The 25,197-nt window shown below is 36.9% G+C and overlaps 1 protein-coding gene across 2 annotated transcripts in view; it reads right to left on the reverse strand.

The window, feature by feature from the left end:
• SRBD1 (S1 RNA binding domain 1) overlaps positions 1–25,197 on the reverse strand; it is a 122,747-nt gene that overhangs the window by 53,948 nt on the left and 43,602 nt on the right. For both annotated transcript variants that reach the window (XM_014877278.2, XM_088161258.1), the window contains one exon: positions 9,434–9,525. In XM_014877278.2, coding sequence (XP_014732764.2) covers positions 9,434–9,525 — 92 coding nt within the window. The remainder of the gene's footprint in view (positions 1–9,433; positions 9,526–25,197) is intronic.

Raw genomic sequence — 25,197 nt, forward strand, 5'->3', positions numbered from 1 at the left:
ACATCAGGATGACATGACCCTCTATTAGAAAATCATCACAATACTTGCATACCCCATAAATGCAAAGCTTGGAGTTGTGAATTAGGATGAAAATATTATTGCAACACTTGGAAAGGTAGTAACATACTGTGCTGCCTTTCAACAAATTTATGTAAAATTTTATCACTTGAAGGGACAGAATGGTGTAGGTGGTCCTCTGACTTCAGTGTAGATGCACTTAAAATCCAAGTGCAATAAGAAATAAAGATTACAGCAAGCATATTTACTGTAATCCTGTCTTGTCGTTAGGTAGGACATATTCTGCCATTTCATTAAAAAGCAATTTAACTGCGTGGAAGTCTCAATTCACTCCATACTTTGGTTATTTGACAAGACAAACCTAGCAGACAGTAATATCAGTGATGAAGATGCCAGTGTTGTGGGCAAAAAATCATCCCTGAGAGTTGCTTGCACAGCTCATGCCCATCTCTGTGCCTGATCTTGACAGAAAGTGAGGAATTACATCAAAATGTTTTGTTTCCTAATGGCTAATAAGCAGATATGCCCTCATGAACTAGCAAACATACCTAATTACGTGGCTACTCCTGTCTTAAAGATCAACTCATTAATTTCAAACGAAAAAAATTAAAATTAAGACTATTTTCTTCAAGTGTACATCACATAACTTTGTTTCTCTAGGAACTTCCACAGCAAGCAATAGCATTTTTCACACAAATCACAAAAGGAGAGTTTTCACTCAGGAATGCTGATAATAGTTTTCAGGCTAAATCTTTTCAGACTGAAGACAGGAAGAACTTTCCACAGTGAAGGGCCAAAACAACAGCAGCCTTACTATTTCTCTGCATGGTATCTATACAAGGGCCATGTCAGCTGCCAGCCCTAAAGAAACAGAATTAGTGCTAACTTCTTTGGCTACCTGCCTCCCCTCAGTAATGGGACAGGTCTAAAAACAACCACTAAGACCCAAATCAGATATGCAGACTATTTAGGGTACAAGGGCAGCTGGAAATCTTGTCAACTAGATGAAATTTATTATGGTTTCAAGTATTGTGCCCACTTTGAGGGCAGGCTGCCAACTTCTGTGTTCATACAATTGCATATTGAAATGTTCTCTTTTTGCATTGCTTTACGTAAGAGCCACACCATAAAGCAAGAGCTTAGATAAGGAAAGAGTGAAAATGAGGAATGCTTATGGGTAGAAGAACAAAAACGTTTCAATTTATTTCAGTTACAGTGGCATTCAAATGCTGCTTAACACTGTAAGTAGAAAAATTATTTTGGCCAAAAGTCCAAGATGATGGCATTCCTCCTTTTAAATACATCTTCACATAAGGATAAAAATGTGTCCAAGTCAATAACTGTGACAGCTTAGCTGCCCCACATGAGTAGGAGCATTTGTTTTGTGCTTTGAAAAAATGTGAAGCTTCCAGATGTGAAGGCAGTAGATAGTTTTATAAATGCTTTACAAATAAATATATGGCAACAACAAGCTATTAAGCCATGATTACTTCAATTTTGTAATAAATGAGAACATTTTGTATCTTTATTATAAAACTTTATCATTCCATTCTTGCTGAGACATGCTATTATAACATCCAAGTAACTCACCCACCCTCCTATTTTAAATTAATCTTCGCACCTCAAAAGTCTGTGTTGAAACTTCAATGTCAACGAAACAAAAAAAATAAGGTAATCAGGGACTAACTCACAAATGCATAAGTAATTACTGTCAATACATCATACCAGAGTTGATATGGAAACATTACAACTTTTTAAATCCTTTTATAAAGCCTATTATTGTGTTCAAGATCAATTACTCTCTGTAAGTATCTGCAATAATGTTTACCCAGTGATCGATTGTTCAGGTTTCCTGAGTTCTGGAAGCTTTCTATCCTGTTGACCTGAATTTCACCCTCCTTGCAAAGGATACAGTGAAACGTACAGTAGTCTTTTCATTAAGCATTCTTTCTCAGTAGGTCAGGATTTGTGACACAGTTTTGAATCCTCATATATCTTCTTGGTGGGTTTAAAGTACTCAATTTATTTTAAGCAACTGTTCAACAGCTGCATTTCATCCAAAGCTCTTCTGTAGCAAGTGAGCAGGTTTTTGTTTTAAAAAGGTTACATTTTAGTTTACTTTTAACTCCATAAAACTGATAATCTGTTATTTGCCTAAGATTAATGAAATAATGAACGACAATATTCTACTTATTTATTACAAAAAAAATCTTTAAAAGAGATGGGTTGAATACAACAAGAAAATTAGAAATATGTTTAAAGAGAAAACTTCAACAAGTCAATATTACAATGCAGCTTTTTAAAGTCAACAATTTTTCTTAGAAACACCCTCAAAAACATTTTTCTCAAGCATTAGTAATTTCTGTATCACAGAATAGGATCCATTTTTATCCAAGATGAGATAAGGGACATATAATCATTTAACTGCAACCTGATGTGATTTTTCTGTCAGGGATGAGTTAATCTCAGAAGATGGTATAAACTCCGGAAAAACTTTTCCCCATCTGTTCAGCATAAAAGGTAGGTATCATCAATATCCTTTGCACACTGACACTGCTGATACTAACTGCATCAATATGCCATTAATTACTGTTACTACTAAAAGTAAAAAATTACTTCAAGTTCTAATCTTGCAAGAGCTAGTCATCTGTATATTAACCTTTTTTAAGTGACCAGAATGTACTTTCCTATGCCGGTAGTAAGAAAAGCAGCTTTAGCAAATAAGACATCCAATGCCAGTATTAAAAGGAAACCAAAACTCCTTGAATTGAAGAGCATCGTGGTCCTGGATGCTTTTTATGCTAAGGGAAAGGGGCTTGACCAGAGCATATAAAACCTGCAGGTAGCAGGAGATTAAACTCCTCTATTCCAGCCCACTCCTGAGCTCTACAGCTTTAGTGGAAATACAGTGCCAGTAAGCAGGATATTAATGATTATACACCACCTCTTCCACATACCCTGAAGTTTACACACGTTAAAAAACACCAGATTCTTGTCTAGAACAACAAGAAAACTACAAGACTATAAAAATCCCTAAAATCGGTGCAAAAACCCATTCAGGATTGTGCTACTGGTTTGGGGAAATTTAAGCCCATTTGTCTATTTCCCCATATCCTGGTGCAGGCACATCTTCATGCCCAACTGGGAGAGGCTCAGTCATTTCCAGACTATCTGCCGTTAGGGACTGGCTCCTTATTTCCTACAGAACCCACAGATTTCCTATAATTTCTGTTTAAACTGTAGAGCCTACCCCACACCTCGAGATAAGCTTCTGCTCAATATTAGGAACTGGGTCCTATGGGGAGACAGGTAACAAGACTCTCTTGTTCCTATTACCAATTACTATATTACCATCATTAATTAAGAATTAATTATTGTTATTATTATTTTAGTTTATTAATACTACTGTCATTAACATGTCCTATCTTTAACACCTTAGTGCTGTTCACCACCCTTTTCACTTCTAACCACTGCATGTTCATCACTATAGTGTGGTTCTCTGTTCTCCATCCTTCCAAAAGTAAAATAAAACTCATTTTTAAATGCTACAGAATATAACAGATGAGAGATGAAGTATGATTTCATGTCGTACTGCTCTAATTACACACCAACCAACTACACATTGGGCTGAAAAAATGTTTTAATGCATGAGAATTCAGTGCTTACTTTCCCTTCAGAAAGCTTGTGGAACTTTCACCAATTCTCTCCAACTAGCTGTAGAAGAAATCTTCCACTCAGACAGCAGTGTGAACGTTTAACCGTAGGACTAAATAAAATAATAAAGTTTTTGAAAAATGACCTTCTCTCCTGAATAGCCAAAGGGGAGCAGTGCTCTTTGAAGAAGATGAAGAAATTAGCTCAAGTAGACATCCAGGCACTATGTCCCACACATCTAATCATCAAATTGTTTTACTTTCCTTAAGATAAAGTCAAAAGAAATTACATTTTTTCCAATCTCTACCTTCTACTTGCTGGCCAGTATGACAGCTCTGAACTCTATGTCTCTAACAGGACCCCAGGGAATGAAACCCCGTAGCATAACAGTCTGAAAGTCCTAACAAGCCCTCAAAGCCTACAAGGCTTTCTTTTGCAAGGAAAAGTGCAAGTGGTGTGCTGAACTTTGAGCGTACAATAATGCAATGTGTTCTGCCCTGTGGAGAGGAGACAAGCAGATGGGATTTGACAATGCTAAGGCAAGCTGTGCTGTGTGACCTTTGGCTCCCTCAGATTCTTCCTTATCCTCAGAATACATCCCTTAGAAACAACACAGTTTTCATACTGGCTCATACCTGTGCATGCAGCATGACACGTGTTTGCCCTGTTAGTTTTCCAAATCTTCAAAAAAGTAGCTCTAGGGAATATTTTATCTACCTTTGCTGCTTTCCTAACTTGGTGACACAACTATGTGACCTTGACAGAGCCCCAGTCCTTCATGTCCAAGAGGAAAACGCACATTTCATAGAGCTGTTGCATTAGACAAGGCCAGGCATGTTGGGTTTTTTTCAGCATCTGAACACAGAATTGCAAATTAAAAATCAAGTGTGTATGATTGCATAAGGTATGACAATAAAATAGAAAGGCTTAGCAGGAGATCTCTTCTGACAAGTGGTTACACAAACATGGTATCTGAAAAAACATCCCTTTCTCCCCATTATTTTACTTTTTAAGTAGTGAAAGAAAGAAAAGATTGCTTATTTGTTAGAGCAATCATCTCAAAAGGAAAGGTAATTCATCAATTTAATGAAATGAAGACATTTCTCATTTATATAACAGAGTGAATATTGAAACAAGAGTAAAATCCCAGCATGACTACTGCTTCATAGCAATTCTCTACCATCAAGCCACTGTTTCACTAGAGTGCATCAGTTTCCTCTGATTCTTAGTTATTAAGCAACATTCATTTCATTATGGTATCCAAGAGGTGGAGAGGCAGCTGAGGAAAAAAATTCTTTGTGAACATAAGCCAAACAATTAGTACATCCTTTATCTTCCTTATACTATGGACAACAAAACCTCCACTAGCTGGCCATACCTTAAAAAGTTCTCTGGCATCCAGAAATTACATAAATTACATGTTCCTGTGTCACAATCCTTCAACACGAGTTACATGTGCTTATACTTTCTATATTCTTCACCTGTTCCTCCACAGTCCTCCCCTTTTGTCTAGCCAAACTTGCTCAAACCAACAAGCATTTGCAACAAGGGGGTGTAGAAGTGGAGAAGCACTGAGAGAAAAAAAAAAGCCTAGAAGAGTGTACATGTTGACACCTCTACTGACATCCTTCATTTCTTATCCCATAAAGCTTATTTTTATTAGGAATACAGGTCTGCACAACAAAATAAAACCTTAGGCAAAACTATACAGAATAGGATGGAAGTAAAACAATGGCATCTTGTAAAATCGCTGAATTCCAGGATTCACAGGCCCAGTGACAGCAACTAAACTCGGGCTGGCATGGACTGTCACAGAGCTCATCTGTCTGAGTGAGGAATGCCCGTCACTACTGAGTTTAACTTTTTTTTTTCTACAAAGAATACCACACCAAGACAGTCATCTCATGTGCTCTGACAATGAAAGGTAACTAATGGCAAGTAAATTATTGTTAAACCTGCAAGGTAAAGTACCATGCCCAGTAAACTGTTACTTACAACTGCTTCTAAGGAAAACTTGCATCCAGGCTTTGCATTGAAAAAAAGGCACAAATAAATCACAATCACAGAGACCCGGAAAAATCCAGGAGATTTTAGAGGAATGGTCAAGTGCATAATTTTTACTTGAAGCTGCCATGAATAAAAACTAACCAACGGCTAAACACGAAGTGATGCACTGATGCTAGATCAGAAAATAAATAAATTTAAAAAACAAACAAAAAATAAAAACAAACAGAAGAAACAAATGAACAGAACAACCAAAAAAATACGAATCTGACAGCTTTATGAAAAGTCCACCAAATAAAACTTTTTATCTGCTTCTTCAAGAGGGTGGCCAGAGGACACATGCCAGGGCAGAAATAGAACTGCAGTCATCCACTCAGCCTCACAGCTCCCTCATTACCAGTTCCTCATTGCAGCCTCAGAGCTGGCAGTCACAGAGCCTTGGTAGAGCATATATGAATAAACTTCACAAAGGTGATCAACGTTTCCAGCCTGCAAGGTATTCTTTTCATGGTCTCCATTCTTGCTTACAAGATCTCCCACCCCAAATCTCAAGTGTGTCCTTGGGCACAGCTTTGGAGAAGAACTCAAGGAAGCCTTGCACTCCCTTCTCTGTCAGACTGCAATCCTATCGCAGCTTCATCCAAAGCCCCCCATTACTGAACTCCAGTGGCTTGCTCTCTAGGCAGAGCCCTCCTAATCTGCTGCAGCTGAACTTCCTCAGCCTATCAAGTAGGAAATCCCTTTATTGCTCTGGCCTGTAAGCCTCTTATCTCCTAATTCTGTGAGGCTGAGAAATAGCTGTTCTGCTCATTAATCCTACAATGACTGTCAGAAGGGGATATATACCTTCTCACTCTACTCAAACACAAGTAACTAGGTTTCATCAAGTTCTTTACTATCTACTTAGCTGAGTCTCACTCCACAAGATTTCATAGGAAATGCCATAGAAGTACAGCAGCTTCTGCACTTTAGAAGTGTCCTGAATACTTCATGAAAGTTGTAAAAACTCTATTTCATTCTCCATACTGTAGATAACAGAAAATTGCTTAAAAAAAGAGCAAAAAGATATTTTTTCCTTTTTTTTTTTTTTTAAAAAGCAAGTGCAATTTTGGCTAAAAGTACTACTGCATGGATGATTATTAAGACTTTCCTCTACAGTTTGTATATACACCATTGGTATAAAAAGAGTTATTTCTCAATCATTTATTACAAACTCGTGTCATCCATGACCTTCAAAGACAGCTCAAAGCAAAAGAAAAACAACCCAGTTGAGACCTTGGATTAACTAATACCTTTAATGAGCGCCCTCAAGAAATGCTGAAGGTTGCTAGTTTTCCCCTATATAGGACACTCAGCCAAGGAGAAACTATTAAGCTAATTTTTTCATCAGGACTGATACCTTCTATTTCTCTGTATAAAGCAAAAACTGACTACAAACAGTTGCTGAATACCACTGCAAATATTACAGAGATGAGAAAGTTTTCATATAACATGTATTTAATATTTTAAATTTATGTACCCAACAGACAAACACAGGTCTGTGTCATTCAAAAAACCTTCTATAAAGTTTTGTTGAGAAAAATGTTGAAGTGGCAAATAGCGTTAAGATCACAGATATCTCACGTCAGCTGTACCTTTTATTTTAACTATAAATGTCACACTTCATCATGCAGCTGTCAGCTTCCTTTAATGTACTAAATGCTATCATGTAAGCACAGAATCTGACATGATGTAACACAACAATTAAAATAAAACGCAAGTCAGCTTTGACACAATGTCACTTTTCTGTATGCTGCAAATTAAAGGAAAATTGAAACTACACAAGTAAGCTAGTCAAGAAAAAAGTCTGAAAAAGCCTCAAACATCAGTTCATGTTTCTCTCTAACGTTATGTCCCGTTTTTATATTCAACTTCAAGAAAACATCCATAGCTTTAGCAGAGCTGATGACAAATTGACACCAAAAGGTGTCAGGAATAAAGCCTAAAACTTCTAGAATACCTTGATTATAACATTGCTCTAGCTGTCAGTTTCATAATAGCCAACATCCATGGAACTAAGCAATTATTTTTCAATTTCTATGCTACCCTTTTTCAATTTCTATCCACTCTGTGGAACTGCTCTGGCATGTTAAAATTGCTGATGCTTTTAAAACCAGATGCAACAGCACTTAAATTAAGCCTGAAGAAAATCCTAGTAATAATGGAGCAATTATAAACTCTAAGTAATTAATATTTGAATTGATTATGTATTAAAAATTTGGTTTTAATTTACTGTATTTAATGCACAACACTAAATACAAGTGTCTGGAATGTCGAAAAATGAATTTTGGAGAAAATGAGGAGTATGTACATCTGGAAAGGCATAATGTTAATAACTAGATTTCCTCCCTTTGAGTATTTTTTGCTCATTTACATCAACTTTAAACCTATATTTAATACATCAGCACCATAAAAAATTGTAGCCCAAGGGACAGATAGTGCTATCTGTCACAAATACAGAAATGTCACATGCCTAACATTTGCTCTGGCCATACCATGACACATTTAAAACCTGTGTGGCTCAGGGAAGAAATAATCACAATGGAGTCTGTTCACAGGCAGGGAAAAGGGAGTCAAGCAAAAAAGTTAGAGACCCCTGCTGCAAATGGAAGGGCTGATATAGACATTCCAAGAATAGTCCTGTAAAAACATTCACTGAAACATCAAGTTAACACTTTACTCTTTGTGGAAGTAAGAGGAAAGGGAAACATGGAATTCTATAAAGTTTTACCCCTGAATACCATGTCAGAATTCTTATCTGCTGATCTATACCCTCCAAAAGATTTCCAGGCCAGTAACCTGCTAGAAAAAACATTAAATTTAAGAATATTATAATTTTGACTGGAAAAGTTCTATATAGAAGTGCTGCTGCATTTTCCAATATGCTATATTTGATTGAGCATGACAGCAAACTGTAGAAAAACTAAGAAGAAAAAAAAAACCTGAAGAAAATGAAAACAAATACCGTAAGACAATTAAAAATACATAAGTGAAGTAATACAAAAATAACCTCAAACCTGCCCTTACAGCTGTCTCTGAATAAAACAAATCCATGAGTAGAATTTGGACAGGGACAGAGTGGCTAGGAATCTGATCTTTAAAGACTACTCTTTAACCAAACACTGAAAATTATAATAGTGGCAACACTTTCACATTTCCAATCGCTGTGTTACACCTCAGTGACATTTATGCTGAAGTAGATAACTTTCTAAAAATAACTTTCTAAACGTATTTCTTGAAAACTGTATTCAGCTACTTAAAGACTCCAGTGATCACTACAAATGCACACCTTTAAATTATCTGTTCTAGTTTTACAATGGTTTTCCAGCCCTTGAATGGTTTAATTATTGCTAGATATTTATGTACACACTGAGAAGAGGGAAGGTAAAGCCCCTGTGGGCACGTACATGTGCAACCATGAAAGTTCATGCAATCATTGGTTCTGTTCAGTGCTATAAATTCTCCTGTACCAGCCTGTTGAAGGAATACATCCACAAGGATCTTTACGTTACAGGCATTAGTAGAAGGTCATGTAATTCATTTGCACGCCTAGGACTTCAACTGTGAAATCACAGAAGAATTAAAGTTTAGAAACAAAAGATCCAAAACTTTTTTCTACTTTTGGCTATTATTTCATTTAATAATATAAATAAAACAGTCAGAGAACTGAGACTTGAGCTCCATGTTGAAATGTGATAAAATTAAATGCTCTTCATACCTGCACTTCTTAGGTTAGGGTCTAGGTCTGGCATTTCCTTGGACGCTTCTGGACTGACACTGTAGATTGATGCTCCCGCTTCATTGGCAATGCTGAAAAATAAAATGGCAAATATGTAAAACAGCACACAACTGAGCAATACAAGTGAGCGACTTTGCAAGTGACTGAAGTGACTATTTAGACTTTTTTCAAAGCCTCAGGTTCTGAATAAACCAAATGCTTACAAAAGCAAGACAGTACAAAGGAAAATAGTTCAATTTCAGCTAAAACACTCCTCCCTGACCTGCAACATTCATTCTTTATCAATTCTGGCCTTGTAAATACACATATGATCTCAGTCCCTGTCTCAATCTTTACAAGCGGAGAGAAAATGAATACAAGAAACAAGTGTTACCAGAAGTAAATAGGCAAGCCAGCTTCCATAAACAAAACTAAACCTACCTGACAATTTCATTAAAAACACATACATTCTAAAATCTAACATTCAAGTATCACTTGAATCCAAGCCATGAGTGTGCACACACACATTGCCTCAAGCCAGCTGCCCTAAAACACTCATAAAGCCCCAAGCTGATACAGACTGAGGCACAGAGCTGCAGCTCCCTTCTCAGCAGCATTCAATATCGTCTTCTCCCAGCTCTCACCGCCATCCCCAAAGAAAAACAGATTTCTTGTCTTCAGGAACTAAAACTACAGTTCATGTATCTACCATACACCTCAAACTCATTCTGTAATGATGATAAACTCAGCAATTCAAATCAAACACATAATTAAAAGCACCTCAAGTGCTCTAGTTCCACTCCAGAGAAAACTGCAATCAAGTATTCACAAATTCTGACACCACTGAATCAACAGTATATTTCTTCAAATAACTTGAAGAGAACTGGAATTTCAGGTTGATAATTATGGCATCATATAGCTACTGCACTGGAGGTTAATACCATCAGTTTCAGAGCTATTTTTACTTTTACTATTCCACTTTTAAAATAACCTAATCTTTGCCATAAGGAGAGAAACCACAGACTTTAAGAAACAGACCTTTCAGCAAAAAACTATAATTTTACTTTATATTGTTTTAAAATTGGACTATAAATTTTCCTTTTAGGAACATTTATTAGGTCAAATTTTTAAATAAAGAAACTGATACCTAGAAGCCCCTCCCTTTAAAAAAAGCTGGAGAACAGCTCAGAGGTTAAATATATTCCCATTCAATGTTCCAAGCACAGTAACAGAAAATAGTGCAAAATGCAAACACAAAAGGTAAGAATTTTTTTTTAGAGATTCCCCTCTTCCCCAGGCAAAACTGGAATTTGGTGGACTGCTGTTCACACAAGTCAGATTTTAAAGTTATCCCAAACTCTAAAGAACAGTAATACAAACAGACTGGAACTTTCAATAAATATAGAGAATAAAGTCCTGTTATCTTTAAAATTAATTCAACGCCAGACCCATTGAAACAGAGCAAAAAAAAACCCCTCAGAACGGGGCAAGTGAAAATGAAACTATTAGATGATCTTTTCAAAAAGATTCAATATTACGAGCACTCCTTCACTATAAATGACATTCATAAAACATTCCCATCACAGCGCTCAGAAACAAGATCGTATCACAAAAACCTAACTGCTGAACATAAAGATGTTGACAGAAGACTCATAAAACTGATTTCTCTGATGAACGAGTAATTTAAAGAACAATGCAGCAGAACGTATTTCTTAACCTGTTCACACCTTATAAAGGCAGCATCTGGCAAGTGCTCCCTTTCTGGATATTGCTTCCAAAAAACCACACATGAGCACACACTTCTAACAGCTTTTCACTAATCTCTCTTCAATCTTCGTATTCCAACAGATCCCAAACATTAGCCCACGTGCAATTTTTAAATCTAATACACTGATAATACTGAGTAATATAATTTTAGATTAAAAAAAAAAAAATCGGTGATTTGCAGTCATTTTTATAGTGTTGTACTATGAACTGTACTACTAAACACAGCCTATTGCTTGATCCTCTCCTGGTATCTTCTGCAGAGAAAAAACTGACGTGACCTTGATGGGAATTTTAACACACTCGACATTTTAATGCTTCTCATTAATACTACACTGATGATTTGCAGAAGCAGAAGGACTGCACTAATACTGCCATTGTATGGTAATATGTGACTTGTGCCAAATTTTAAGGTAGGCAGTACAAAAACTCCTTGCTAAAATGAGTAAATAAAATTAAAACTCAGGGTAGGAGACAGACATTTGGAAAAAAGCTTATTTCCTCTCCTCAAGAGTAAAAACATTTATACGCTGGGGTGAGGAGAAGGGGGGAAGCCAAGTAAAAAATTATCTCAAGAAAGAGAACAAGATATAAAAAGCACCTTCAGAAGCAGCATTCACTGGATACTTGAGATCCACTCTGAGATGGTTTAGTATATGCATGCAGTTATTCTGTGAAGTATTTGGTGTAGCAGATGTGGAAAAGGGGAGCAAGAATTTCCACTCACGTAGAACCTCACACTGCTCTGCCCAAGACAGCAAAAGCCAGACATTAAATAAATCTTTTACCCAGATTAAACGCATAAAGCCACACACTCCAAAGAAGCCATCCTCTGGTTCATTCAACAACAGTCAATCAAACTTTTACAGAACTATTAGTGGCTATCACATGGTTTGATATGGCTACAGTGAGACGGTTACTAATGTGACAGTGGCACACAGAATACTGAAACATTTAGCTTGGTGAAAATACTAAGATTACAAGCTCCAGGGATTGTCAGCAGTTGTTCTGGATTTTACCTTCTGACTAGACAGGAGACAGTCACCTCGGCACACTGACATTTCATATGCTTTCCAGATTCCCATAATTCTCTTGAAAAGGAGGATGGCTTTATAGACAATTTAAGCTAATTTAACATTGCTAAATTCTCTAAATAATGTCTTTCAAATAGTGTATATATATTTTATGTCAGGGCACATTAGAAGAAAAACAAACATGCTCAAATGAGTAGGCAATAGAAACTTACTCTAAACACTGTTCTTCAATCTCCTCTTCCCATTTCTATAATGGATAAAATTCCCAAAAGAGTAAAAAAATAAAAAACTTCATAAGAGCTGGTGAAATTGTATTTAAATCCTGTAAAACTTCAGAATTTATTTCTATTTTGACTTTTTAAGTCACTTAGTAGATGAAACCAAAAGAATTGGCCCCATAATGAGACCCTCATTATTGTGTGTTCCTTAAAAGGAAAGATTGGGAACAAATCTAAATAGTGAAAACAGCTTTAGCAAAAAATTATTTTGCTTTTTAATGTCAGTATGTAGTGGATAAATAAGCACATGGTTATGATATGATACTATATGCTTCTAAGACCTGAATGAACAAATTTAATGAACTTATTTGAATTAACAAAAAAGCAGGTTAAGGATTTGGGACTATGCCTCCGTACTGTGCTTCCCACATCAGCCACCCTACAGATAAGGGGTTTTTCCTCAGCATCGATATCCAATTTTTAAAAATTAATAGTGCCCGAACCACAAAGCTACTACACCACATTACAGTGTTTTCTTTTCAATTGTTCAAACTGGCTTGTTGCATATGAACTAAGTTTTCCTGAACGGGACCCATCTCGTTCACAGTTGTTAGGACACATTTTAAGTAGCTAAGGCAACATTAAATGTATTCCACCAGCACCACCTGGTGGGCCCTCAGCTTTTTGCTAGAGAGCACGCCACCTATACCGTAAATACTTTAAGGAGCCTTTTAACATTTACTAAAGCAAGTTGTTTTCTTACTCAGCTTAAATAAGCATTATCTATTTGATCTGAAAAGATTATTTGATTTTGAAAACATTCAGATTTTCCATCTCCGAATTTCCACAGGAAAAAGAACGTAAAAAAAGAAAATCTAAGAATACTTACAATTTACTCTTTTTTAAGTTCAAAGCTATTACATAACTACAAAAATGCATAAAGATTACATATAACCAGCTAGTTAACAACAGTGGTTTAAATAAATTACAATTTTTAAAACTTGCAAGTTTCTTAGGTAGTAAGTTTTCGCTGTAAACCTTTTCAAAGCTATGTAAAACATCTAATGTATGTATAACAAAGAAAAGATGTATCAGGCTAGACATTTGTGGGTTTAAAGATGAATGCACCTTCCTGTCATCTCCATGCACCTTACCAACATTTCAGACTTCTATATTACATTGAGGTCATTTCCCTACAATCAAATGCAACACTGGATTATTAACCTACAGAGAAACAAAAAGCAACTTTATCCAACTTCACATAACTTGCTACCCCTACAACGTCCAAATCCATGATCTACAACTTCAATCCTTTAAAATAACATTTTAAGAAACAACACCAGTACAATGAAGAGTCTGGTGTTTACTACTTGGAAGAAAATCCTGGTCACTCTAAAAGCTAAGGGGATGTCAACCTCAAAATGAGCCAAGATTTTCATATTTGGCCATAAAACTATGATGTGACAGAAAAACTCCCTTCACAATCATAATTTAGTAATTGTGGCTAATTCCTCTAACTCAACTTTTTACATATTTGTTGATAAATATATTGTTCATAAACTTCTGCCTACAAAAGCCAGAGTCTCCCATGAAGTACAACAGTAAAAAAACACTCAAAGGTTTATTCAGTGTTAGTTACAAGAATAACTGGGTTATGAATCACCCAAGACAGGAAAAAAAATGAAAATGAATGAAACACAAAAAATTCAAAATAAAATGAAATAAAATTACAAAATACTCTCTAAAAAGAACGCTGCATTTAGGCACTCAGCTGGAATGTATCAAGCTTGAATTATGTGGACAGATGTTATGATTAAAACCAACTAAGAAGGGGCAGGGAAGACTTAATTAAGCACATACTCAAAAGAAGATTGGGCTACTTCATGAATGAGAAACCCATTGGGCCTTACTGAAAACACACAAGTCATAGACTCTTCAGGAACTAGTTAACACCCAAAAGGGTTGAGAGTTACACTATGGAAATAGGATGCCTGCACCTGCTGTTATATGTCTCCCTGCACACCCATTTTTGATGACAACCACCTAGGGGAGGTTGAAAAAGCTCTTCACAGGAAACAGCAAGCTCCTCGTTTGCATTTTGACTTGTCTTGCTCTTTCTGCTCCTGCCAAGCAGGACACTGCACAAGCAACTTGAGCGGCCCCCTCAACTCCTCATGGTTACCAAAGGCAGAGCTGCCTGCCCCTCCTACAACTCGTGTTTGGGCACACAAATACTCCAGCACCTCCGTGCTGTGCACAGCACAATTCCTTCTGCTGTGCCGGTGACTGTGGCCAGCTGGAGCCTGCAGCACAGCATAGGCTGGGCTGTGATTTGTGCAGCCACACGTGCTTTGCCACAGGAACAACAGGATACCAGGACTGACAGACCCTGGCTCTGAAAACAGCTATGCCATTGCTTTTTTTCATATGAGGAAAACAAATCATGGAAGTGCAAGATTAAAAGTTTTGGTATATACAGAATAATGTATTGAAAAAATAAAAAGGCCAAAGATTTTAAAAAGCCTGTTCATTCTGACAGATGACATAAAATTCATAATCTAGTGTTGCCCCATCACCAATAAAGTAGCAATATAACAAAGGAAGATGTTAGGAAACTTACATTCTGTAAGTTTCCATAGAAAATAGTAGGTGAATTTCTGCTTACAACTAGCATTTTGAAGTCAGAACAAAAAAAAGTCAGTTTCTACCGATGTATGAATTTATTCTGTATTTTAAGAAGTGTACTAGAAATTATGCCATGCAAAGAAAGGAATTTGCTCTTGACTAACTCAATCTACTTTGCAAAGTAAAACTAACTACATTATTTCATACCAAGGACTCTGTTTTGCAGCAGATTACAACACAGAATAACATCGCCTCTTTCAGTTACAAACCCTACATTTGAAACAGCTTACTAACCTCACAGCAGGGACTTAATAAATAAGCACCTTATCAAGCAGCTGCTGAAGTGACAGAAGTTCAAGGCAATCATCCTTTCATTAGGAATTATTTCTCTCCTGTTCAGCCACAAATGATGTTTAGCATCAGTTAAGCTGATGGCTTTCCTGGTAGACAGCATAGATCTTTAGAATCTACTCAAGAAGACAGAATTAGGCCTGTTTCAATCCATTTTTAGCAAGATACTCTAATCAGTGCTGGTATTGTTGCTTCAGATCATTAAAAACTACTTCTCTTAAAATAACACTTAGTCTTAGAATGATACTGTGTTTCCCAGTTTTTCTAGTATGCTTATGCAAAACTAAACTTCCCTACAGTATCAAAGTACATTCTTTCAGGTGAAGAACAACATACAAAATTTAATGGTTTGAAATATCAAATTATACTAGTTTGAGAACAGATAAAATGCAAGAATTCCTCAATGTCTGTTTACAAGAAAACTCCCTGTCAAGTCCAAAATCAAGAACTAGTTACCATACTAAACTAAAGCTAAGTGTAGAGCTCCAGTCTGGAATCCTTTATTCAGCTGTGTATGAACCATGCCCTCAGCACATCCCAGTAAAGGGAAGAATGATCAGATATCTGTCTTCATCTTGTCTGAAAACGATGACATTTTCCAGTAAGAAAAGGGTCCAAATGGCAGGTGTCAAAGAGCTTTAGCTTCACACGTGGTGCTAGGAGGCAGAAAAAACAAGAGTAGCGTGTGGCCATGTCAGAGCTGCACAGAAGCTGCCGTACAAGCGCATATCTGAAAAGAGCAAACCTCAGAGCCTGTTAAATCAATCTAGTGCCAGATGTTGTTATCAGAACAAAACTGGTGCTGTGGATTCATCCCCAGAAGAAATACACGTCCCAAGTCTGCAGTGAAAAGTGAAAGACCTAGGGTGGCATGTCTCAAGACTGAAGGTGACAGTCACCTGTGACTGCCTCCACCACTTCCATTGACAGTTTCAGAAAACAAGGGCTGTCATTGCTCATAAAGCAGCTGGAGTTGAAAACTCCTTTCTGCTCTTGTACGAGCTTTAAAATCTGAGCTTCAGAATCCACTTCCAAGTTAACCATCCAATTAAAAAGCAATTCATTTTTACTTTATACAGTGTAGTACAGTAGCAACTTCAGAGAAAATTTAGCTACTGCTCATCTCCTTGCTGCAGTAATGCCAAGGAAAGAAATTGTGACAATATGGATAATGTTGCAGAATCAATATGACCTTAATGCAAGAGGAAAAGTTTAACTCGAAAGAAGCACATTTTATGCGATTACCATGCAACAGCAGCAATTCTAAGCAGTATAAATGAAAAATGGTTGTATTCAAATATATTCAAAAGTTACCTATCTATAATCAATTATCACTTAAAGAAAGAAAATTAAAAAAAGGCTTTAGGACTGACATAGGAAATGAAACCCCCTAGAGTCCACCTCTAAAATATAACAGGTGTGGAAGTGTATGCTCTTGATGAATATACTTGCAATTTCAAAACCAATCATGCCAGTGCTCAGCAGTTTTGCACAACTAAATTATCCCAGTGAATTCAGAGGAACCAACTGTACATACAGCATTAAAAAAATGTAGCCAAACACTGACAGGATTTTACCCAACCTGTTTTTACCCAGGAGAGAAGCACCAAGAGACAAAGAAACACAACCAACTTTGGCAGTCAGGCTTCAAAAAGAAGAGAAACACTAGGTGATTTTAAACACTTACATTTCATAGGTTTATAGACAATCTTGAAATGAAATCACCTAGATGCACATTAGAAACACGGCATAGTCCAAAAAGATGATGATGCTCCCCAAACTGTTCCCCATCGACAGGGTCAATAAGCAGCCTTTTTTAGCCCCTGTCCCTCACAGTTCTCAAGCACCTGGTGGAGACGACAAGCTTGACTCAAACCATGAAACACAGTAAACCAAAGGAATCTGCAAGTTCCAGAGCAGAAGGCTGTCACCAACACTGTCCTGCCAGCAGCTGCTTCTCAGCTCAGCCAAGCAGAAACCCCTGAAGTGATAGCACATGGCAAAAGCTGGTGTTTCACCTAGTCCATTTCCAGCCACGCAAGATTTTACAAGAAGTAAGATCTATCCTGGCTGTTGTTAGAAACAGCAGAGGCAAGAGGTAAAACCCTGAAACCTGTAATTCATGCTCATGAATAATAATTCAAGCTGAAGCATTATCAAATATCAAGGTTGTGGAAACAAACAAGAGGGATTTTTTTAAAAATTTCTGCCTATAAAGAAATAGCTAGACCTTACTAGTACCACTTGTATTTGGCATTGTCACTGACAATTTATAAAATAGGGGGAAAATGTCTGACTAAAGCCTAATTAATTTTTAAGCCAAAACACTTCGCTACTGCATGCACTATCATACTCACTGCACCCTCCCGTGGGACATAGGATATTCAAGAAAACCAATGATCCACTGAGCAGTGTCCACCAGATTCTTGAGTGAATACAGATCTCTCAACCAAATTATTTGTCAGTGAATTTGATAGAGCATTCAGATTTAGGCAAATAACATAGCATTAAGAAGCATCACATGTGAATAGTCAGTTTGAAATTACCTAGAAAGGCTACAAGATCATGGCATTCCTGTGCTAGAATGGCTCTCATGAATAATTTTTATCTGCTAGAACGAGCAACACAGCTGCAGCAATCGCTGTGTCTAAAATGCAGTTAGTTAATCCAGACCATAGGCTGGAGCTTAGAGTCACATTAACTCTCAGGGAGACTTTGTCCCCAGAGTGGAGCATAACTGGACAAGACCACAGCATATGGAGGAAAATGCCTCTTGGAGAACGGCACCTCCAGCAACTGTCATTTTATTTAATGCTCACTCTGGGCAATTGGGAGGCAGCCTGGCCACTGCTGCTGTGCTGCCTCCACAGCCCTGATTCATGCAAAAATTCTGACCTGTAGCTTTGGCCAGAGACAGGCTTTATTCTGTTTCCCCTCTGTGCTTTCCTACAATACCACTGATCTTAGTCCTCAATCTCTCCTTACTAGCCAAACCCTGTCCTCAGCACAGGTCCAGGAGGGAAAGGTGGAGTCAATTATACTCCTCATACTAGGGCTGAGCAGTGCAATGTAGACTCTGCACACAGGGAGGGAATCACAGATCCTCTGCTGCTGCTCCTCTCTGCTCCCTCCTCACCCCTCCTAACAGTGAGGCTGTATCCAAAGACTTCAAATTAAATATTTTTAACCTACAGACACTTCTTGGCACAGCTTACTGAACTCTGAAGTACCCAGGTTTTCCACATAGAGAAACTCAAAGTAAATTAAGAGTTCACAGTCAGAATAAATGCTGCTAGGAAAAATTCTTTGAGGTATTAAACACTAAGAAAAAGCGGTCTTTCCACATCTTTCTAGCCATGTAGTTTCTTTTTAGTTTACTTTCATTTGGAATTCACCTAAAAAAATAAGCTATCTCTTTTGGTTTACAAAAGATGCATTCACCTTATGAGTTTATTTGTTTATTCTCCAGCTCAATATACTCAAGACAAATATTACATAAAGTAAAAGTGCTTCATGCAGACCCAATCAAAATTATATGCTTCTACCTTTCAAAAATCACTTCTACAAATTAAATCATAACAAGTAAATTTTTCAACTACTCATTTGCTGGGTGTTTCTTTTTTTTTTTATAATACAGAACAATACAGTTCCCTTGATATTTTCCTGTGTTCTAGTTTATAACCATTCAAAGCTGACACTTATCAGGAAGAGCTCCATTCCGCAAATTAAGGAAAATATTTTTCTTAATCGGAAAAAAGGTTGTAAAACTGAGGTGCTACTTGAGTGTTTCTAGAAAAATCTATTAATGTCTATGAAGGAACTGCAGCATTACAGTATAAAAATGATTATAGCGACAGGAAAAAAAAAATCAAACAAGAAAGTTAAGAAAAAGAGTAGGTTCTTATTCTTCAGGAAAAGCTAACATTGTTCATGTGAAACTAAAAGAACCCAAAAAACCCATCAGCTGAATCCTACTTTACCTTAACAAGCACTTTTAATAGCTCAGTTACTTTTCTCAGACAGATTTAAAGGCAGGAAGATGTACTCAGATGTCTGTAGAGCAACCTAAGTAGATTGAGTGCCTTGTTATTAAATTACCCATTCCTCTCTTCTTAGGCCTCTATGGTTTGTCCACGACTTCTCTGGTCTCCTCATTATCATCGTTTTAAATATTATTATTTTACTTTTCTCATATACAACTGCTGGGCATCTACAGTAAGAGATCTGAATAAAATATCTCCAAATGAAAGTGAGCTAAACCTTGAGTACAGTGTATGTTATCCTTTAACCATTTACAACAGCGGACACCCTCTCATTCATTTTATTTTACAAACAGAAGTATGTATCAAACTCTGTGAAAAAAACCCCACAAATATAAGTAATGACCAAATCCTCACAAACTTGAAATGGATTAATGAATTGCATGTTTTTACAGAGAACAAATTCCTTTCATAAGACTGTAACCAAAAGGGTGAAAAAAACTGACAAAAATAGGTATCTGGAATTAGTGAAATAGAAGTTTAGTTAGGTAGTGCTGTTATTTGTTTTCCCCTCTCTCTTAAAAGGGAAAAATTTGTTCCCTTAGGTTGTGACAGATCCACACAGGAGACTTTCCATGAGTAATATCACTAGAGCTGGCATAAACATATGCTGAAAGACCACTTCATTTAACAGACATTTTTCATTGAGTTACAAACACTTAGAAAAAAAACCCACTCCTGGACAGAAATTTCTCATGCTTCATTTCTAACCAATTAGTTTTAGACTTGAAAAGAGAAGCCCAACTATAGTCTTTTTGTTTTATTAGTTATCCAAATATGTAAGGATAAGACGGCTTTCTAGTTTTTAAGATTCTTACACCTATTAAATCACAAAAACACTTAGCTTAGTTTATGTCCTGCTTTTTACACCACAGTTTTCAAAATGATTCTCAAGTCATAGATATGCTATAAGCACTTAAATTCTCAACTACAATGCTAGCAATAGAATTCCTTACAATAGTGTGAAGGTGCATTAACACATTTATACATGTAATTACCTGTGAGCCGAACAATACATATTTTGCAGAACACCTTGGAATATGCATTTTTAAAAACCATATTACCCCTCTTTTTCATTCCCACCCTACTTTATAATGGGAAAATCTCTTAGAAACATTTGAGGTCAGTAGCTCAGTTACATGATTTTAAACAAAGGCACTAACAAAACTGAAATGGGCAACTCATCCTTTTCAAATATAACTACGTTGTTTTCTCTCATAGATGCCAAAATTTGCACCAGGAATTTCATGCTCAGTTTTTCTACCCTGCCATGTGGGCAAATGAGCATCTACCCTACTTCTCTGGATTGCTCATTATTCTTATGCCTAGATCCAGTAAGACAAGCTACCAATGAAGAGCGAGGGTCTTAGAATGATTCTTTCAGCTTTTGGAAACTGCTGAATGCCTTGGAATCACAATGGTTGAATCAGAACCACAAACACCTTTGGAGATTGATTGGTCCAACGCTCTCACTTAAAGCAGGGAGAATCAAAGCAAGTTGCTCAGGGCTGTGTCCAGTCAGGTTTCAAATATTTCCATGAACAGAAACTCTAAAACCTACTACATATTAACAAGAACATTTGGATCCTCTGTAGCTAAGACTTGGTGTTTTGATAGTATTAAGCTGAGGTTCAAAGTTGTTTTAATGGCAGTTTAAAAATTTAGCACCATATTATACACTTCAGAAAAGCACATACTTGCCCTGGAACAGCGGGGCAAAAATAAATGGAGATTTTAAGAGTCAAAATTCTGTTTTCAGAAACAGTGCTGCACTGAGAACTCACTAAACAATCCCAGCTTTCTCAAATGCTGGAAGCAAAAAGAAAATATGAAATTGTTTGAAAATTGAATTAATGGAAATGTGTGCCCTGCTGATTCCAGCAGGAACAGAGCAGGCCCACTTAATTTCCACTGTCTGATGTTAGACTGTTAAGAATATTCTCGCAGCTGATAATTAAAAGCCGTTACTTTAAAGAAAATTAACAACAAAACCAACAAAACAATTTAGAGATCAGGGCTATGGAAGAGACAGCACAACATGCTGTCAGCGTGCCCAGGGCCCCGAGCACACACGTGCCAACATGCCAGCCGGGATCTGCACGGGACACGCACGGCTCCCACCGCAGCGATGGACTAACAGGCTGCTCCTCCACAGAAACGAGGCACAAACACTGAACATTCCCCTTGGCTCTCACTGGCTCCCCAGTCTAAGCACAAACAAAACTTCAGCTAAATTCAGATTCATTTTTATATTAAGGAATTGTTGATGTAGACTTTGATATTAAGGGTCAAACTGCCACTATCCTTTTTTAAAAAATATATATTTGCATCAAGGAGAATTTAATCCTAAAATGCCATGTAATTATTTTAAACTATAGATTTAGATTTTTTTACAAAATTTGAAATATTTTATAAAATTAGCCATAGATGGGTATGTTCAGAATTCTGTCAAGATGGCGAAATATTTTCTTAAGTACAAATAATGCTCTAAGACTGGCATGTCCTGGATTTGAGATTAATCAAACCCTGAGAACTAGAACAAACAAGCTCCAAGTCTTGACTTCCTCTGAAATTCATAAAAGCTCACAACATCACCATCATCACATGCAAGATGTGATTTATGCAATCTAATTATATTAAGTGTGGCATGCTGAAGAAGAAACTCCAAACTTGTATTCTGTCATTAAATCCAATGGAAACTAACCTACAAATACTTTATAAATCAGGAATAGACATGAACTCAAACCATACATACTCCATTAAAATTCTGATGAGACCTGTTGTAATCACTAAGACTTCAATCTGCATTGAGTGCTAGAATTAGTATTTCAGATGACTCAAAGACAATTTAAATGAGGAAAGCATCTCTCTCAAAGTCCACCATACTAATTATAGATTTTATTTTATCATGACCTAATATGAACCACACACTAGCTTTGCTTCCTAATGCTAATATTTACAGTTGAACCAAAACTAATCAATTTTGCATTTTATGCATGGCATACTAAATAAAATATATTGACATAAATCAGCATTTAGTCTGTATCTTAATAAAAACCTGGAAGAAATTTCCTACGGACCATAAAACTGATTAGAATCTGCTTTGAATTAGGTGCCACCACTTTTTTTCTTCTCACATAGCACCAGAACAACCCCAGGCTTAAAATCTTGTCTCAATCAGAAAACATTACTCCTGTTAGTGTAAGAACTCCAGTAACCTCCAATCTACTGTATGTGCTTTACCAAAGAGAAGCCAGTAAGAGAAAAAAAAAATTTCCTCTAGCTCAATCTGCTAATAATGAGCTCAGACTTTCCAGAGAGTGGTCTTCTCCAGATAGGCCATGAGATCATCAGCCAGCTCCCCCAAGGAGAAAACTACAACCAAGGCAGCACCGAGTGCCTGTGGACACTCAGGTACAAGCCAGCAAGCTGATGGCAGAGCCATTTCCCTACAAGAGTAGAGGTTAACATGAGGAATAGTCAATAGAAGAATCTTAAGCATTCCTTTAAAAGGACTTAAACTTTCCTCTAAAAGTCTTTTTACTGTTCTTGTTAGCTAGAAAAGCAGGATATATTAAAAAGATACTATATCATGATATCAAAATTATTTCATTTTAAAACATTCAAATTGACAATGTCTCTCTTTATTTACCCTTACAGCAGAAAATTAAAGTTAACATTTCCTTTTGCAGAGAATAATCACTGAGAAGTAACACAGGAATATGCAGTTTGATTTACTTAAAAATGACAATCTTCTGGAAAATAATTTTTTTAAAAAAAGTGACTTGGAGCTGTGATTTTATGCTGTAAGGAAAACCAGACCAGGAACAAGCAATAAATGCATCACTGATTTTACTGAAAGCCCACTTACAAAGTATATTTACTGTACAACATCATAACGGTGACAGGAGAATCACCCATGGAGGATGCATGTTTCCCTGAAACATTTACATCAAATTCAAATGTCAAAATGTATTCTATCTAAATGTTAGTTCTAGTTCAACCCAATAAAAGAACTGAACAGGCAGTAGGCATGTTGCCTTGGCTGCCAAAGACGTTTTAGAAAATATAAAAGTTAATTAGGTTTGAGAGAGAAGTTTTATGTGAAAAGCCAATTTATTATAAGCAATAAGTGCTTATAGACAGACATCATCGCCCCCACCTCCGGGATTTTTATTTAGAAACATCCACAGACAGCTGAGCTGTTTGAATAGTATTTGCTGCTACATAAAAAAAAAAAACAGATTTAATTAGAAACTGATATTAGTTGCAATCGCAAATAAGATTAAAGTAAAAACATTATTTCTAGGTGAGCAACAAATTTACTTTCAGGAGCATTAGGTATCATAAGGAAATGAAAATATCTAAGCATGTAGAACTGCTAGATGGACGTGATTACAACTGTGCACAGAGTCACCCAAGCAACACCAGTCTGTGAAGAAGAAAGCCAACATCACTCTCTGCCCTCTCCCCTGCACTGCTCATTGCTGCTGCAGGAGGGATGGGTGCTGAAGGAGATGCTTCATGCAGCTTGTGCATTTCCAAGTCTCCTTTCAGGAGCACTTGCTCGCCTCCATATCACTAACCATGACACACAGATCATTTGTCCCTCTCTCCACTTACTCATCATTGACAAAACTGCTGGGATTCAGTTATAGAAAGGAATTATCCTCAATAGGCACCTTCAGTTACAACCACATGACACTGCAGTCATCTAAGTCTAATCCCTTTTCAAGCTATAATAACCTACTCAAAGTCCCTTTGAGACACACAGCATGTCTATATTCTCTGCCTCTCATGCCCTGAAAAAAGCAGAAGTGTGCTGAAGTATCTCCTGTTGCTGTGGCTTCTTTCAGTGTCATTCATGGAGCTCTTAAGACTGCTATGCACTTTGTTGATAAGTTAAATGAGTCCAGGCAAGCATAACTCCCAGTTTCAGCATCACATAAATTACTCCAAGGGAAAATGCAACACGGGCAGCACTCACTCCTGCACTGCCAACAGCCTCTAAGAGCTGATAGACTGAAATCAGGACGAGGAATTGCAATTTCAGGTAACTGCAGAGACAGAGTTCTTGCTTTACTCACAAACACATTGCATTTGCTTTTCAGGCCTGGAAGATTCTCAGGCTATCAAACACCTAGAGGTTGTAAATGTTCAATTTTCAAATCTTCCTAAAATCCAAGGCATTTTGTCTTTTTTGGGGTTAAATCAAAGGTTGCACCAGTTGCTCTCCTAATACTGGAGGAACTTGTTAGCAGTAGTACAGGAGGCAGTTTCTTGAGGTTTACTACTTTAAAAAACCCTGAAAATATTTTTGGGGGAGATTTCCATCTAAACTTAGGATCTGCCCACAAACTTTCATTTTTTTACCAGATCTCAACAGCATTGATATTTCAAAGAATAAAGAAACTTTTCCCCACTAATGACAGCACTTATGGCTTAGGATGAAAAACTTCGTCCCCAAGGTACCTCTCTGACAGACAAGACTGAAAAGACACTGAAATTAAGATATCTAACGTTTGGCAGCTGAATGTAATCTAAGCGCCTATTCTAAGCTTCTGCTATCAGCATCAAAGATAATAGCACAGTAAGTTTAAATAAATAAGTAAATCCATATATCACATCTCGCAACAATAAAGGAAGCCCAGTAAGAGCTGAAATGCAGAACAGCAAATGTGGTTTTACAAATGAATAGGTATGAAGTTTGGCAGAATCTCAGCTTAAGTAAA

Source organism: Sturnus vulgaris, chromosome 3 (genome assembly GCF_052056855.1).
Source record: "Sturnus vulgaris isolate bStuVul1 chromosome 3, bStuVul1.hap1, whole genome shotgun sequence".
Classification (NCBI taxonomy): domain Eukaryota; kingdom Metazoa; phylum Chordata; class Aves; order Passeriformes; family Sturnidae; genus Sturnus; species Sturnus vulgaris.